At 44.3% G+C, this 18,571-nt stretch overlaps 1 protein-coding gene across 1 annotated transcript in view; it reads right to left on the reverse strand.

The window, feature by feature from the left end:
• The window catches only part of ubr3 (ubiquitin protein ligase E3 component n-recognin 3), a 242,571-nt gene that overhangs the window by 110,287 nt on the left and 113,713 nt on the right, over positions 1-18,571 (reverse strand). Inside the window, 1 exon segment of the mRNA XM_084314353.1 lies at positions 7,896-8,167. Coding sequence (XP_084170479.1) covers positions 7,896-8,167 — 272 coding nt within the window.

The raw sequence follows: 18,571 nt of genomic DNA on the forward strand, positions 1-18,571 counted from the left end.
AAACACAATTAACTCATTGGATGCCACGCATTAGCCTCATCCTGTAGTAGCTACCGCCAGCGCTGTAAACGGTGGGAGTCTCTCACCTTGTTTGCAGGGCTATAACTATTTAAATATTATAGCTATATATGCAATACTATGGCCCATTTGACATCGAGTATCTATCGTTCAAGAATCAAGATGTGAAAAAGGAATATTTTTTCCATCCATACATTCTCATTTTATACCGTGGTGAATATAGTTTTAGAGTGGTCTAGGGTAATTCCTGGGAGGCTAGTAATAGCCCGCGACGCATATTTCCGTGCCAGCAGGGGGTGCCAGAAATAGGCGCTTGAGTGCCAACGCTGTAGTCAATGGAGGGCGATCATATTTGCGAACGCATAAACTATCTTAAATTATGGCTATGTGTCTAATACACCCGTCGCTTATCAATGACTTGTTTGCAGTCAACATTGTCGAAACGGATTGTTTTTTTTAATCAGTTAATTTCCGTTTTATACCATTTTGAAAAACGCTATTTCTTTTTTTACTTTCAGAAGAAAAAAAAAGATTCTGCAGGAATCGAGCTTTACTGTAATACACAAAACACGTTGTCATTTTTCGGCCTATTTATGAATAGTTTTCAAATAAACGCTAGATTATCGATAGTATATGTGTATTTATGCATGCTATAGAAGCGGGCTGAAAAATCGATTATCTTATTTCCTGATCAGCACACACACACACTCACATATTATGGGACACGTTGATATATAGGTGAAAACAGCTCTGGTTATCCCAAGACCGGTAAAATAGATTCCTTACCTCAGATCAGATGTTCTCCAAAAAGATTATTCCAATTCCTAATAGCCATTCCAATTATCGATCGCGTTTATTGATCCAACGCTGGGTGGTCGAAAGACATATTCTACGCTGTTCTGATGGTGGGCAATTAATGGGATTGGCTCGGATTACATGCCTAACAAGTAAAATTTGGAATCTTGACTATTTTTTTCCCATCCATTTCATTCAGTCCAATCCAATGGGGTGCAATACCATCCGGAGAGGCGATAGGGGGTGGTATTTTCCCTGTTCGAGCTCAGACAGATCCCCACTGGTAACGTGAGGCTAGATTGATGAAAAATGTATGGAAATCGATAATAAAAAAAAATAACGATTAAAAACGAGATTTCTCGTCGGTTTGCACTTAAGTGTTAATCCATTGGCATTTCGTCCCTTTAAAAAACACAATAAAAAATTAAAATGCATATGATCGGTATATTATGTTCCATCATGCATGCATGAAAGGGGGGGGGGGGGGGGGGCGTTTCTGATTAATTGATTGTCAATAACGGCATTCGTTAGTACAACAGCATACGCTGATCAGAGCGATGGCTATGAAAACAATGGACAACCAAGCTGAAATTGACGTTAAATTGCTCTTACCTGTGGCCGATGAGACTCCAAAAAGAATATTCCAATTATTTGATTGCCATCTGCTAGATCGTATGTCCATTTGGCCCACGCCATAACCCCCAACAGCATAATGAATATGGCGTCCCGAAAGCGATTCAATGCGATCGGGTGAATATCTTGATCCACGTTACAAGAATACTCCGCCCGGATGACTTTCAATGACGCACAGCCACATACACAGAGTCAGAAAGGAAGTGCGACATCGGCCGCATACCATCGGACCGTTGCGATCTCAGACACATTGCCACACAGTACCACAGCATTCCAGGATGAATTATGAATGGAAATAGCGAATAAAAGAAATAACAATCATAATAACGAGTATACTCGTTGTTGGTGTCCAACGATTGGCGGGCTATAACGAGTATACTCGTTGTTGGCAGCCATTGAGTTAACTGTGAATATAAAAATATGAGAAAACATAAACAGTGTAAACAACATAATTAACTCTGAATATAAAAATAATGACAAAACAAACAGTGTAAACAACATAATTAACTCTTTAACCCATTCTCCGCCAATCACGTGTTAAGGCGTGTTTCTCCGCCATGCGTTGTCCGCCAATAACTCCGTAAGGCCTTTTTGAGATCAATATTTCATATTTTCGTCATGGTATTCATATTTCACCCACGGAGTCTTGGGTGATGCTGTCTGAGCCATCACAACTCTGCAACGCTTCAATACCGCCACCGGGTGGCCGATCGGCGAGTTGCCAAACCGGAAGTGCCCATTGTAGATCGGTCCGTCCCCTATTTTCGTCCGGCCACTCGCTTATCGTCCCGGGGCTCAATACAGACACCGTCGATATGGATCTTTGCCATAACTCAATAATCAACATGATTTGGACGTCTATTAGTAATATACAAACCGGAAATGGATCGCATCGATCAACATCCCATAATTGGGATCGGTTTGCTCCACTCTCATCGCCCAACGCTACTTTACCATTTTCGATACAAACTGCTCTGATCAATATATCACCCATACTACATAAATCATTTAATGTCGGTCATTGAATTATAAACGACCCCCCCCCCCCTCCGTTCACCCGCAGATGACCAGTCATGACGTTTAGGACCATGTACAGTTGACATTTTTTATATAACGTTGATCGGTATCATACTGCATTTGATCATCTAATATATGCATTTATGCCTATATCCAGTGATGCCACAGATTACTTGTAAAAGTAATCCGATTACTGATTACTGATTACTCCTTTAAAAAGTAATCCACGTTACTTTACTGATTACTTGATTATCAGAGTAACTTAGTTACTTTGAAAGTAACTAGGTTACGAAGTCGTCGTCGTTCCCCCAACAGTTTTTTTAAACGCTTTATTGAAAGTGCATAAATTGTTTTTAACTTGTTTCTCTGCACATAACGTAAATTGTTAAACTAGTGCTTCAGCTTCTGTACCATCAAGTATGGTAAAGCAACAGTCTATGATGCTCACAGCATTAGAGCAGCCAGCCAGTGGTTTTACAAAACCAGTGTATCCATTCACATCTAACAAATGCAGGCTGAACTATTCAATTATATCAACTGTAACTATTAAATTGTTTTTATAAATGTCTCTCTATAAACATACAATCAGTCTCTCTTTAACATGTAAATTAACTGTAAATCTGGCAAATAAGAGCTTTTGCTCTGCCACCATCAAATATACATTAATCAATAGGGAAAGAAACAATCTCTCTCTTTTGCTGTTTGGCTGGCCTCCGAGTCCTCCTGTACCTAGTCGAAGTGTCGGCTAGTGTTGTGATTCCAGATGCTTTCAATGCAATTGGATGTGCTGTTTTTAGTGGTAGACAGTAACTGAGGCTACGTTTAGACGAGCGTTTTGGGGTGGAAGTCTGAACAGAAACCGCAAAAGTCTTCTTGCGGTTTCACTTCGTTTAGACAAGCGTTTTGGGGTGGAATTCTCAGACGAATGCAGACGAGGCTGTAACAACGGAGCCCTGCTGTCACACGATTGGCGCATATGTCACATGACGTGCTGTGAAGACCCGCCCTACTCTGCCTCTGATTCGCAGACTGTGGATGGGGAATGTGATTGGGCCAAAGCAGAGTCACTCACAGACAGAGAGTCCAGTCACGCCGCGGGACACATTCTTGTGTAACCCTTTCACTGCCACACCACGTCACTCCCAAATAAGAAAAACAGCTCAAAATGTATTTTTGACTGTCGAAAACGAAATAAAATACTGCATTCCGCCTGCATTATGAATTTATGATGAGATAGTAACGAAATAGTAACGCACAGCCACTTGGACAAGTAACTGCAATCAGATTACTGGCTTTTAAAGATTAACGCGTTAGATTACTATTTTCGGGGAAAAGTAATCAGATTACAATAACGCGTTACTTAGTAACGCGTTACCGGCATCACTGCCTATATCTCACGTTCTATGAAATACTGCGATAAAAACATATTTATACTCTAGACGGTATTTTAGTATGAACGTGTGAATGAAAAAGTAAAACGTTCCTACATCCTGAACGATAGATAATTGATGTTGAATGGGCCATAGTAATGTCAATTTAGCAATACAATTTAAAAAGTTATAGCCCTGCAAAGAAGGTGAACATCTCCATAGACTTATAGCGCTGGCAGACAGGGTACAATGATGGGTACAATGCCCGGCAGAGAATGGGTTAATTTAGGGCTGGGCGATAAAACGATAACGATAACTATCGCGATAAATTATTTCCTCGAAATAAACATGAAACGTGGTCGCAAAGTTTCGATATATCGATTTTCCAAGCTTGGCTCCGTTCAGCCTCGGCTCAGCACACTCACTAACAACAACCAACGTTACGTGATGACGTGTTTACGCACAACAGCTAACAACCAATCAGTGAAGGAGATGGCCGAGAGCGAAGTATACCCGGAAGGAGGTAGGACTCACTCAACAACAAGGCTTGCTAGGCTAATTAGCTTGCACGGCGATGTTTTATATATTTACGTGCCGAGTATGTGTGTGACGTGAATTCTGAGGCCACGTTTATAGTAGTGGGGGTATACAGTGGACGTCGTTTCAATATATTGTGGCGGAAGAGAGTATTTTAGTGTAATATTTAGCACATTGTCATGGAATACACCGCTTAGATACTACAGGCTTGCTAGGCTAATTAGCTTGCACGGCGATGTTTTATATATTTACGTGCCGAGTATGTGTGTGTTTTGAATTCTGAGTCCACGTTTATAGTAGTGTGGGGTATACAGTTCGTTTCAATATATTGTGGCGGAAGAGAGTATTTTAGTGTCATATTTATTGTCATGAGATACTCCGCTTGTCGGCTAACTACTAACGTGCGCGGACTGATGACAACATCAACTTGACTTGAGACATTCGCAGCAGCATAAGAAGTTAATTAAACTTGACGGACATTATATCGACGATAATTATCGATATCGAATTATATGAAAATAATTTTATAATTTTATCGCGATAACGTTTTTGGTCATATCGCCCAGCCCTAGGTTAATTGCCAGACCCAAGATATCTCAGGGTTTGGTTGTTTTTTCTTTTATTTGCTATTTTTATTCATTATTCATCCATTGACCTCGGTGTTGCCATATGAAAGGATTTTGAGATCGCCAAAGTGCAATACCGGCCGCATCCTGCCAGATGGCAGTGTCGCCCAACCTTTGAAACCTTATATCTAACACTGTGTTACACTCAAATGTCCCCGGGCGCTATATATTGACGGAGCCGATTAAGTCGCTTCATCCGAGCACTTCCAAACGCATCTGGCACACTATCCATAAGTTGTGCCAAATTATGTCCGGGACCAGATGGACACCAATACTGGAAATCGCGATCAGACAATTGGAATATTCTTTTTGGAATCTCCCCGACCACAGGTAAGGCCTATCTGACATCAATTTCAGCTTGATCCAACAATGTTTTGATACCGATCCAGCTGATCAGCATTTTTAGTGTTCAATACGAATGCCGTTACTGGCAATCAAAGCATCAGAAATGCCCCCCCCCCCCCCCCTTTCATGCATTCATGATGAAACATAATACCTACAGTATTATACAGTACATTTGATTTGGAAATAGTCCAGGCAAGAAATGCCAATGCTTATAGTAGAATTCACGTAGCACCCTATAACTCGCTTCCCCGGAATTATCCCGGATCACTCTGAAATTGTACTTATATTCACTAATGCACGACGTATGCATGAAAAAATTATCTCTTTTTTGCATCTTGGACGGAAGAAAGTCAGTGTCAAATGACCATAGTATTGTCCCCTCCATAGAACGGAAAGGGGGGGGGTCGTTTATAATTCAATGACCGACATTAAATGATTTATGTAGTATGGGTGATATATTGATCAGAGCAGTTAGATTACTATTTTCGGGGAAAAGTAATCAGATTACAATAACGCGTTACTTAGTAACGCGTTACCGGCATCACTGCCTATATCTCACGTTCTATGAAATACTGCGATAAAAACATATTTATACTCTAGACGGTATTTTAGTATGAACGTGTGAATGAAAAAGTAAAACGTTCCTACATCCTGAACGATAGATAATTGATGTTGAATGGGCCATAGTAATGTCAATTTAGCAATACAATTTAAAAAGTTATAGCCCTGCAAAGAAGGTGAACATCTCCATAGACTTATAGCGCTGGCAGACAGGGTACAATGATGGGTACAATGCCCGGCAGAGAATGGGTTAATTTAGGGCTGGGCGATAAAACGATAACGATAACTATCGCGATAAATTATTTCCTCGAAATAAACATGAAACGTGGTCGCAAAGTTTCGATATATCGATTTTCCAAGCTTGGCTCCGTTCAGCCTCGGCTCAGCACACTCACTAACAACAACCAACGTTACGTGATGCCGTGTTTACGCACAACAGCTAACAACCAATCAGTGAAGGAGATGGCCGAGAGCGAAGTATACCCGGAAGGAGGTAGGACTCACTCAACAACAAGGCTTGCTAGGCTAATTAGCTTGCACGGCGATGTTTTATATATTTACGTGCCGAGTATGTGTGTGACGTGAATTCTGAGGCCACGTTTATAGTAGTGGGGGTATACAGTGGACGTCGTTTCAATATATTGTGGCGGAAGAGAGTATTTTAGTGTAATATTTAGCACATTGTCATGGAATACACCGCTTAGATACTACAGGCTTGCTAGGCTAATTAGCTTGCACGGCGATGTTTTATATATTTACGTGCCGAGTATGTGTGTGTTTTGAATTCTGAGTCCACGTTTATAGTAGTGTGGGGTATACAGTTCGTTTCAATATATTGTGGCGGAAGAGAGTATTTTAGTGTCATATTTATTGTCATGAGATACTCCGCTTGTCGGCTAACTACTAACGTGCGCGGACTGATGACGACATCAACTTGACTTGAGACATTCGCAGCAGCATAAGAAGTTAATTAAACTTGACGGACATTATATCGACGATAATTATCGATATCGAATTATATGAAAATAATTTTATAATTTTATCGCGATAACGTTTTTGGTCATATCGCCCAGCCCTAGGTTAATTGCCAGACCCAAGATATCTCAGGGTTTGGTTGTTTTTTCTTTTATTTGCTATTTTTATTCATTATTCATCCATTGACCTCGGTGTTGCCATATGAAAGGATTTTGAGATCGCCAAAGTGCAATACCGGCCGCATCCTGCCAGATGGCAGTGTCGCCCAACCTTTGAAACCTTATATCTAACACTGTGTTACACTCAAATGTCCCCGGGCGCTATATATTGACGGAGCCGATTAAGTCGCTTCATCCGAGCACTTCCAAACGCATCTGGCACACTATCCATAAGTTGTGCCAAATTATGTCCGGGACCAGATGGACACCAATACTGGAAATCGCGATCAGACAATTGGAATATTCTTTTTGGAATCTCCCCGACCACAGGTAAGGCCTATCTGACATCAATTTCAGCTTGATCCAACAATGTTTTGATACCGATCCAGCTGATCAGCATTTTTAGTGTTCAATACGAATGCCGTTACTGGCAATCAAAGCATCAGAAATGCCCCCCCCCCCCCCCCCCCCTTTCATGCATTCATGATGAAACATAATACCTACAGTATTATACAGTACATTTGATTTGGAAATAGTCCAGGCAAGAAATGCCAATGCTTATAGTAGAATTCACGTAGCACCCTATAACTCGCTTCCCCGGAATTATCCCGGATCACTCTGAAATTGTACTTATATTCACTAATGCACGACGTATGCATGAAAAAATTATCTCTTTTTTGCATCTTGGACGGAAGAAAGTCAGTGTCAAATGACCATAGTATTGTCCCCCCATAGCTATAATATAGAATATAGATCTAGCTCTACAAACAAGGTGACTCACTCCTATCTTTTAAAGCGTGGCATAGCTAAAAAATATGAGAAAAAAATAAACAGTGTAAACAACATGATTAACTGTGAACCCGGCCGGACGCCTCTCGTCGCCCGGCCCGGTGGGTTCTGGCCCGGTGGGTTCTGGCTCTGTACTCACAGGGAAGAGGCCCAGCTGCTCCTGCAGATCCTCCACCTCCTTCACCAGGTGCACGCAGCTCCTCCTGCCGCCGGGCGAGTGCCAGGCGCCGGTGTCCGTGCCGCGCCCGGGCCGGCAGGGCAGCACGCTGTTGGCGAACTGTCTGCACAGCGGGCAGGTGAACTCCCCCTTGTCCACGGAGAAGCCCTGCAGCACCTGGTCGTTCTGACGGACGGAGAGAGAGAGAGAGAGAGAGAGAGAGAGAGAGAGAGAGAGAGAGAGAGAGAGAGAGAGAGACACAGAGACACAGAGAGACAGAGAGAGAGAGAGAGAGAGAGAGGGGCTTTTTAGAGAAGGACGTACTCTGTATGATAGCACGATATATATACCGCATATTTACATTTATATTTACTGCATATATACATCCATATTTGTCTGAATATACCTGCATATAGCCCCTCTATACGTATACATCTGCTTATAACTCTGTATGATAGCAAGTACAATAATGCTGTATATACAGTATATATATATATTTATTATATATATAATAAGTATATATTTTGTTTTTATTCTCACCGTATATTAGGGGTGTAACGGTACACGGAAGCCACGGTTCGGTACGTACCTCGGTTTTGGGGTCACAGTTCGGTACGATTTCGGTACACACAGGAAAACAATATTTATGATTATTATATATTTATAATAATTATTATAATAATTATTATTATATATAATTATTTTTTTATTAAGTTATACTTAGTTCCACCTAGGCTTGCTGCGGTAGTCAGTCAGTGATGATGGTGTCATTCTGTGTTCAGGGATCCACTTGAGTAAATTAATTGCCTACTGCCTCCACCCCCCACCGTATAGTTTCACTTTCACTTCTAGAGTAAATTTTACTTCACGTGACGCAGAGAAAGACTAGAGAAGAGATGCCATGTTACACAACAATGAGAGGATTTATCACTATTTTGGATTTAAACATCGTAGCAGCTCGACTGGAAAGGAGCTCAAAAGGACCAGTCCAGATCAGGGGCGTTTTTAGGTTTAGAAAACATGTAGTTTTTTATAAATTAGTGTATGGTTTTGACAAGTGTTTAATTTAGCAAAGGATCTGAGGTGTTCTGATCATTGTGTGTGTGATTGTGCTAATTGTGTGTTTTGAAACACCGGGCCCCGTTTTCAAAATCATGCTTAACACTTTCAGTGCCACCAGGTGGCGCCAGAGTTAGCGCTTGAATGCCACCATCCACTTTAATGTTAACGTTAATATCGCCTAATCTATGTTTTAAATTATGGCTGTGTCTAATCTGCCCGTCGCTTATCAAAGAATCCTTTTCCAGTCAGTGCTGTCAAGGCAGATTGGTTTTTTATCGCTTCATTTCCGTTTGAGAGCATTTTGAAAAGCACCAGTTTTGAGGTAAAAAAACAGCCCACTCTGGGCCATTCTGTGATAATCGCCTTTTACTGGAATATTCCGGAACGTTGATATTTGTCGGCCTATTTATGAATCGTTTTCAAATAAACGCTAGATGATCAATATTATACATACACGCACGCCCATTCGAGCCGCGCGCTGATAATAGCCGTGGTCATTTCCTCATGGATTTTTACAGTGAAACCGATAGAGGACTGTGACGGGGTCCACTCCCGAACTCCTTTGATTCTCTCATAAACAGGCGTAGTCGAAAGATCTCGTTGGTGGGTGTTTATTTCCCGCCTCCCAAAAGTGCAGAGGTGATATAGTTTTACAAAAAATGTGAAAAGTGAAAGTAACGTAAACCAAAATACCCTATACTTACTATATCTAACAAAAGTGGAAAAAGAGAAAACAAATAAACAAAACAAAATATACTTAATACTTAACACTACACAAAGTCTAAATACACAATATACACTACTACTTCCACTACAAGCAATACCAACACGTTTTACTAGGGATCCTGGTTACCTTCACTGTAACTCAGTCCATTCAAGACTGACGTCCCTGGGCCAAAGCAGCTCTCTTGTATCCAATAGCCCCTCCCACTAGGCTTTAAACAGGATGTACATATTATTATTCTTTTTAACACATTAAACCAATTCCTACACACAAAATATATATCCTCCACTATATCACATAACTTCCAACTGTTTTAAATTACAGATAACCAAGTAAACAGTACAATACAATCATATCGCTCACGTGACGATTACCTTGCGTCAACCCCTCCCATTTAACCTGCCGGATATGTGTGCTTCTGCTTGGCCAACACGTCAACCTAGGAGTGCCGAGCGAAGCGAATGCATCATGACTGTGAGTAATAAATGTGATGTGATGAATGAATGTCTTGCTGTATGAACGTCATTCTGCTATAACAACGGAAACGGAATGAAATGATTGTGCGCATTCGGACATCCTACGAAAGCTGACAAGAGGGAATGTTTGGTGTGTGTGTGTGTGTGTGTGTGTGTGTGTGTGTGTGTGTGTGTGTGTGTGTGTGTGTGTTGCTCCGCGGCATATGGCGTGTGTGCGTTCCCATGTGCGCTGTCCACATGAAACGCACCACATTACATTATACGGTTATGGTATATGGAAAGACAGACAATGAGTGTGTGTGTATGTACAGTATGCGCACTGCCCGCAAAGTCAGTGACTGAGCCGCACCGTCACATCATCCCTCTCCTCCTCGAGGTTGGTGATGTGCGGCAACCTGGATAGGTAATCTGCCACCACATTGGTCTTGCCCGATCGGTGTCGGATGTTAAACTTAAATGGCTGGAGTGAGAGGTACCATCGGGTAAGGCGGCTGTTGTGGTCCCTCATGGAGTTGATCCAGGTAAGAGCTCGGTGGTCCGTTTCCAGGTCAAATTCCCGTCCAAGCAGGTAGTACTGCAGACTCTCCAGCGCCCACTTAATGGCCAAGCCCTCCTTTTCCACTGTGGAATACCTGGTCTCCGGTGGCTTCAGCTTGCGGCTCAGGTATAGGATTGGATGTTCTTCCCCAGGGTCTCCTTGGGCCAAAACCGCTCCAAGGCCAACTTCGGATGCATCCACCTGTACCAGAAATCTTCTGGTGAAGTCCGGGCTCTTGAGGACAGGGGAAGAACATGGGTGGGATTTCAATGCTTTGAAAGCCGTTTCACACTCCTCTGACCAGTTTACTGGATTCTTCTGGTCCTTATTGGTCAGTGCTGTAAGTGGGGTTGCAATGGTTGCAAACTGGGGCACAAAACGTCGGTACCAGCCAGCCAATCCCAGGAAGGACCGTACTTCCTTCTTGGTCCGAGGTCGAGGGGAGTTTTGGATAGCTTCCACCTTATCCACTTGCGGACGCACCTCACCCCGTCCTAGCAGGTAGCCCAGGTACCGTGTCTCCTGCTGTGCCCACTCACACTTGGCAAGGTTGAGTGTCAATCCCGCCTTTCGGATTCTTCCCAGCACCAGTGACACATCTTGGACATGCTCCTCCCAAGTCGCACTGAAGATGACCACATCATCCAGGTATGCTGCACTGCAGTGGTCACACCCCTGGAGGACTCTGTCCATCAGTCTTTGGAAGGTGGCTGGTGCTCCATGAAGTCCAAAGGGCATCACTGTGAACTGGTACACGCCAGCTGGTGTTCGGAATGCTGTATATGGCCGACACGACTTCTCCAGCGGGACCTGCCAGTATCCTTTACAGAGATCCAGGGTTGTGATGTATCTGGCAGCTCCGATCTTCTCCAGTAAGTCGTCAATCCTTGGCATGGGGTAGGCATCAAACTCAGAGATGGCATTGAGCTTCCTGAAGTCAATGCATATCCTGAGTGAACCATCTTTTTTAAAGACAATGACTACCGGACTGCACCATTCTGAGTTAGAAGGTTCAATCACTCCGAGCTTCAACATCTCCTCTATCTCCAGTCGCAGCTTTTCCACCAGCTGTTGGGGGACACGGTAGGGACGTTGCCGGATTGGCCGTCCATCTTTTAGGCAAACTACATGCTCAATGAGGGTGGTTTTTCCTGGCCTGGCAGCAAAGAGGGATGGAGACTCCTGGAAGACCTGGAGGAGCTGTGCAGCTTGCTCTAGAGTTAGATGTACTAAGACAGGGGTAGCAGTTGTAGTTAGAGCTCTCAGTCCTGTCTCCACTTCCTCTTCCACGTCCACCTCCCTCACCAGCAGAGCTGTTCCTGGCGCCTGGATTGGACGTTCCTTCCATTGTTTCAGGAGGTTCACGTGATAAGTCTGTTTCTGTTTCTTCTTGTCCGGGTGATGGACCTCATATGTGACAGGACCCATATTGCGGGTGATGAGGTATGGCCCTTGCCATTTCGCCAAGAGCTTGCTGTTGGACGAAGGGAGGAGCAATAGGACTTTTTGGCCAGTCTGTAGCTCACGGTGCCTGGCCTGTTGGTCATACCAGGCCTTCTGACCTTTCTGGGCCTCACGCAGGTTGACCTCTGCCTCCTCCTGGTATCCGGCCAGCCGATCCCTCATCTCCAGCACAAACTGCACCACCCCTCTGTCACTCGAATGGGTGGAAGGACCCTCCCAGCCCTTTCGGAGCAGATCCAACGGTCCCTGTACCTCCCAGCCATACAACAGTTAAAATGGTGAGAAACCTGTTGAGGCCTGGGGAACTTCTCGGTAGGCGAAGAGCAGAAATTGGAGCCAGCGATCCCAGTCCTTGCCAGTGTCATCCACAAACTTCCGCAACATCCTCTTCAGCGTCTGGTTGAACCTTTCGACCAACCCATCAGTTTGCGGGTGGTAAGGGGTGGTCCTGATCGCTGAGATGCCCAATTGTTTGTGGAAGAGATGCATCAGCCTCGAGGTGAAGTTGGTCCCCTGGTCCGTCAAGATCTCATCTTGTATCCCCACTCTGGAGAACAGCTGTACCAAAGCCCGCAGAACCACGGGAGCGGTGATGGTGCGCAGGGGAAAGGCCTCTGGGAAACGGGTGGCGTAGTCACTCACAACCAGGATGTACTGGTGTCCACCGCTGCTTTTCACCAGAGGGCCCACGATGTCCATAGCAATCGTGCGGAATGGAGTAGAGATGACAGGGAGTGGCTGGAGGAAAGCTCGGTCAGATTTGCGGGCAGGGCATGTTTTCTGACATGTGGGGCATGTGGCGCAATATTGATCAATGTCAGTGTACATGCAGGGCCAATAAAAGCGTGCACTAACCCGTAAAAATGTTTTATGGCGGCCAAGATGGCCGGCCCATGGGAGGGTGTGTGCTAGGTGCATGACCAGTCCTCTACAGCTAGCAGGCACCACAAGACGTCTGTGGTCATCTGTAACTTTGTATAACACGTTATTATCAACAATGAACATTTCCCTTCCCACACAATTTGTTTTGGTCTCTTCTACCACTTGCATAAACAACGGTTTCAAAGTCACATCTTCCCTCTGTATCACAGAAATATTGTCAGGCACTTCCCACATTTTGTCTGTTGGTTCAGGTTCGGTAGATTTTAGCTGCTTCTCAAAGCTGCGTTGGCGCCGAGATTTTTTTGGCCCCTTATTGCCACCCTCACACAGACTACTGTCAACATCTGGGAGTGGTTGGACTCCAGCCTTTGCCTGGGCTCGAGTTATCACAGGACACACAACATCTCCCCTCTTCTCCGAGACAGTTTGGACTGGCAATTCTGTCTCCTGCAGTAAATCCACCAGTATCGGTAAATCTCTCCCCAATATGAGATCTACCGGCAAATTGTCTACCACTCCAACAGTTAATAGGTAAGGCTGGTTCTCAAGGGTAACAGTTATCTCTGTTTTGGGGTACAGATGCTTATCCCCATGCACACACAACACATCTGCTTGGCGGCTATAGTCCACACTGCCTACTGGTACTATACTGCGTTTCACAAATGACATAAAGCTACCAGTGTCCAACAGAGCAGTAACCTGGCGGCCATTAACAGTCACAGTCCTATAGTGCTGAGCTTGCACTTCCTTATCCCCCGTAGTCTCCACCTCAGGCCGGGGTGCATAGCAAGCGCCTGTGGCCTTAGCTTTGCGTATGGGACACTCAGAAGCTTTGTGGCCCGACTGCTGGCAATAGTAACACACAAAGTCAAAGTCCTTACCGGCTGATCGTTGGTTTGGGGCAGAGCTGGGGTTACCTGGAGGTTCCTGGTTATACCTTCGCGGTGCAGGCTTTAGATAGGGTGGCTGGAGCAACTGCCGGGGTTCTGCACTGGTGGAGCGTACAGCTGGTCCTCCTCTTCGAGCGTTGACGAACTGTAGAGCCAGTTTAGCAGCTGCCAGTCCCTCCCCTGGCTCATGCTCCTTCACCCATGTCCTCACCTCGGAGGGAAGTAGCAGGAGTAACTGCTCCAAGATGATCGCCTCTCCAACCTCCTCCTTGCTGTGCTGCTCGGGCCGAATCCAGCGACGGTAGAGCCCCTTCAGGCGGTGATAGGTCTCTGTGGGGTTCTCTCCCGATGGTACCGCAGTGGACCGGAACTTCTGCCGGTACGTCTCTGGAGAGATGTCAAACTTCATCAGCAGTGCCGTCTTCAGGTCTGCATAGCAGTGGGCTCTTTCCTCATCCATCGCCGTGTAGGCCTCCAATGCCTTCCCGGACAGCAGTGGCACGAGTCGGCATGCCCACTCACTTTCCGCCCAGTTCCATGTTCTAGCCATGCGCTCAAAACGTAACAGGTAGTTCTCAATGTCCTCACCCATCAAAAATTGGGGAATTTTAGGCTCATTATAGTGCCTCCAATCTGGCCTTGACTGCTCCGGCCTACTGACTGAGTCAGGAAACTGCAGAGAGGGTGCCACTGATGGTGCATCCTGGTACCCACGCCGGGGTGCAGGTGTTGGCGGGTCAAGTCTGGGGTTGCTTGCTGTCCCTGGAGTTGCAATAGGGTCATGCAAATTTTGGGCAGGCAGTGAAATATTTTGACGTTGCTGGGGAGCTGGTTGAACCAGTGGAAGAGAGGTCCGCAGGCCTCGAATCTCTGCCAGCAGGCCCTCCTCTCTCCTTTGCTGTCCTGCTAGGAAGTCTCTCATTATTACCAGCAGTTCTCCCCCTGGTCCACCGGTCGGCGCTGGGGCTGCAGCGCCCTTCTCGTCCTCCGGGTCTGTCTCCCAAGCCCGGTCGGTATCACTGGCTGCCGACTCCTCATCTCGCTCTTGTCTCTGGGAGCGCAGTCCGGCGCGCTGCCTGGGCAGGCGGGTTATCTTCTTTCGGCTAGCCATCACACTTCTGACACCATATGTGACAGGGTCCACTCCCGAACTCCTTTGATTCTCTCATAAACAGGCGTAGTCGAAAGATCTCGTTGGTGGGTGTTTATTTCCCGCCTCCCAAAAGTGCAGAGGTGATATAGTTTTACAAAAAATGTGAAAAGTCAAAGTAATGTAAACCAAAATACCCTATACTTACTATATCTAACAAAAGTGGAAAAAGAGAAAACAAATAAACAAAACAAAATATACTTAATACTACACAAAGTCTAAATACACAATATACACTACTACTTCCACTACAAGCAATACCAACACGTTTTACTAGGGATCCTGGTTACCTTCACTGTAACTCAGTCCATTCAAGACTGACGTCCCTGGGCCAAAGCAGCTCTCTTTTATCCAATAGCCCCTCCCACTAGGCTTTAAACAGGATGTACATATTATTATTCTTTTTAACACATTAAACCAATTCCTACACACAAAATATATATCCTCCACTATATCACATAACTTCCAACTGTTTTAAATTACAGATAACCAAGTAAACAGTACAATACAATCATATCGCTCACGTGACGATTACCTTGCGTCAACCCCTCCCATTTAACCTGGCGGATATGTGTGCTTCTGCTTGGCCAACACGTCAACCTAGGAGTGCAGAGCGAAGCGAATGCATCATGACTGTGAGTAATAAATGTGATGTGATGAATGAATGTCTTGCTGTATGAACGTCATTCTGCTATAACAACGGAAACGGAATGAAATGATTGTGCGCATTCGGACATCCTACGAAAGCTGACAAGAGGGAATGTTTGGTGTGTGTGTGTGTGTGTGTGTGTGTGTGTTGCTCCGCGGCATATGGCGTGTGTGCGTTCCCATGTGCGCTGTCCACATGAAACGCACCACATTACATTATACGGTTATGGTATATGGAAAGACAGACAATGAGTGTGTGTGTATGTACAGTATGCGCACTGCCCGCAAAGTCAGTGACGGAGCCGCACCGTCACAAGGACATTTCACAAAACAGCTTATATCTTCATCAAAATGAGTCGGATTATCCTAACACTGATAACATAGATTCCTTACCGGACATCAGATGGTATCCAACTGGTATATTCCAATTCCTGATCACCATTCGAAAAAATCGATAAGTGTATAGATCTAACGTGATACAGTAGAATTCATGATCCGCGGCGCTCAGAGGATCCAGAATGAACTGTGGTAACCCCGGCTGCATCAGTGGACTGGAAAATATGGAGTACAGGATTTTTTTCCCCATCCATTTTCATTGAGTCCATTCCAAAATCCCTTATGTCATCTGACGATAGGGGGCGCTTTTTTCAGATCGCTAAAAAAAAACAAATAATCCGAGAAATCTCGTGAGTGGCTTTCAGCGTAATATTAATAAATCCGAGAAAACTCGTGAGTGGCATAGAAAGTGTTAAGCAATAATAAAAAAAAACTGTATTGTGTGTTTCATTTAGGGATGTCCGATATTATCGGCCGATATCGGCATTAAAATGTGATATCGGTTTTCAAATATTTATATTTTTTTACACTTTATTTACCCAGGCAAGCAAGTAAGAACAAATTCTGATTTTATTTATTGTCAAAAGTATGCATAATGTTGTGTTAATTCCACAACAAGAGATATGTAATGTTAATTACCTAAAAATTATTCCGTTTTTTGCGGGGGGGAACCCTGCATATATCGGTATCGGTTGATATCGGTATCGGAAATTAAGAGTTGGACAATATCGGTATAGGTAAAAAAGCCAATATCGAGCATCCCTAGTTTCATTATATACATTATGTTTCAGTCTTCTCATAAAAAAAAGATTCGATTTTTGGGTATTTTCCTGCCTTTGGTCCGCTTTGCATTCACATCTCAAATGAACCGCAGCAGGGTTCACTTACAAGAGTGAATGAGCTTTCACACCACCCCAAACCAACCAGACTATCCGAGGAAATGAACCAGGGTTCGATTAAAGCTTATTATAGTTTATCACAGTATCATGAGCATGTCTTTGTCAGTGGACACGGGTATGGATGGCTCCAGGTGCTGCTGCGTTAAAGTGCACATCTTCAATACCTATCTCAGGGCTCGAAATTGCGACCGATTTGGGCACATATGCGACCAAAATTGTATCTGTGCGACCTCAAAATATAATTGGGAGCATTCGTGCAAGTGCAAATAATTGTTCTGGTGCGACCTCCTCCTCCTCCCCCCCCGGCCCCCCTCCTCCCTTTCTCTGTACATTCGCTAGTTTGTCACTCAGTATGTGCCAGTGAGTTGACAGTGACCATTCTAACCAATCAAACGTGAGCTTGACGCACACACACGCTGCTCGCAGTGCCCTCCCCCTCACATTCGCACCGAAGATAGCAAGCGTGCAGGTCCTCTTTTAACACCACTGAAGCATTAAACAATGGCCCAGTAAACTATTCACTTGTCTAACGTTATCTAGCTGGCTAGGTACTGATAGCTCATAACATAATTGAAATTCGTTTTGCAGCTGTGGCTAATGTTAGCTAGCTACCGATCTTCGGGTGGCTAACGTTAGCTACCTAGCAACTGTAGCTAGCTAATACGGGCTGTGCTGGCTAGTGGCTACCTTTTACTTCGCAATGGAGTGGAGCTAACTAACTGTACAAATCGATGTGATTGGCTGAGACTGTATTTTGTACGGTTGGCTGCCTGGCTGTTGTGGATTCGGGTAGCCAGCTAGCAGCTAACATCAACTCAACGTCAACACTCTGAGCTCGTTTGCCGACAGCAATGTAACAAACAATATGGTCCGTGCGGAACCCTGATCCCCAACACATAGTTCCGTGTGTGAATTATGTTGAGCCACCACAAAAGATGAATCCAAAGTTTAATATAGTAAGAAATAGTACTAGGCTATATATAACACATATTTTCAAGTAGATTACATTATCAAAATGCCCTTTTGACATGTAGCCTACATATTCATAATCATGAACGTTTATTTGGAAGTATTTTATATTCTGTACTTAGTTTTTAAAGTGGTCAGACAGTTCCCTCTGTGTGTAATACAGACAGTCTTCACACATTCATAAATAACACTTACAGAAAAGCTTATTGTGCACTGTAATACGCTTTGTTCAATGGGGGATTGTTTATGTACCGAATACTTGCTGAATATTTAGGATAAATGCACGAAAATAATATAATATATACGTGATGTATTTTGGCCTCCGATGGTGTAGCTTAGAAACCATGGGGAAGTGATTGTTGTGTTCAATTGTTGTTTTTGGTGTCTTATAATGCCGTAATGGGATGGGTCGTCGGACATGACACGAAAAAAAAAATGTGGGGGGCGGTGGAGCCAGAACACATAGTAACACCAGCATCACAGACTACCCCGACAAGCGGTAAGTGGTACAGTATGTGCACCTAGTTCAAACAACAGTGATGGTGGCTGAAC

Source organism: Notolepis coatsorum (assembly GCF_963971535.1).
Source record: "Notolepis coatsorum genome assembly, chromosome: 5".
In the NCBI taxonomy this organism is placed as follows: Eukaryota; Metazoa; Chordata; class Actinopteri; order Aulopiformes; family Paralepididae; genus Notolepis; species Notolepis coatsorum.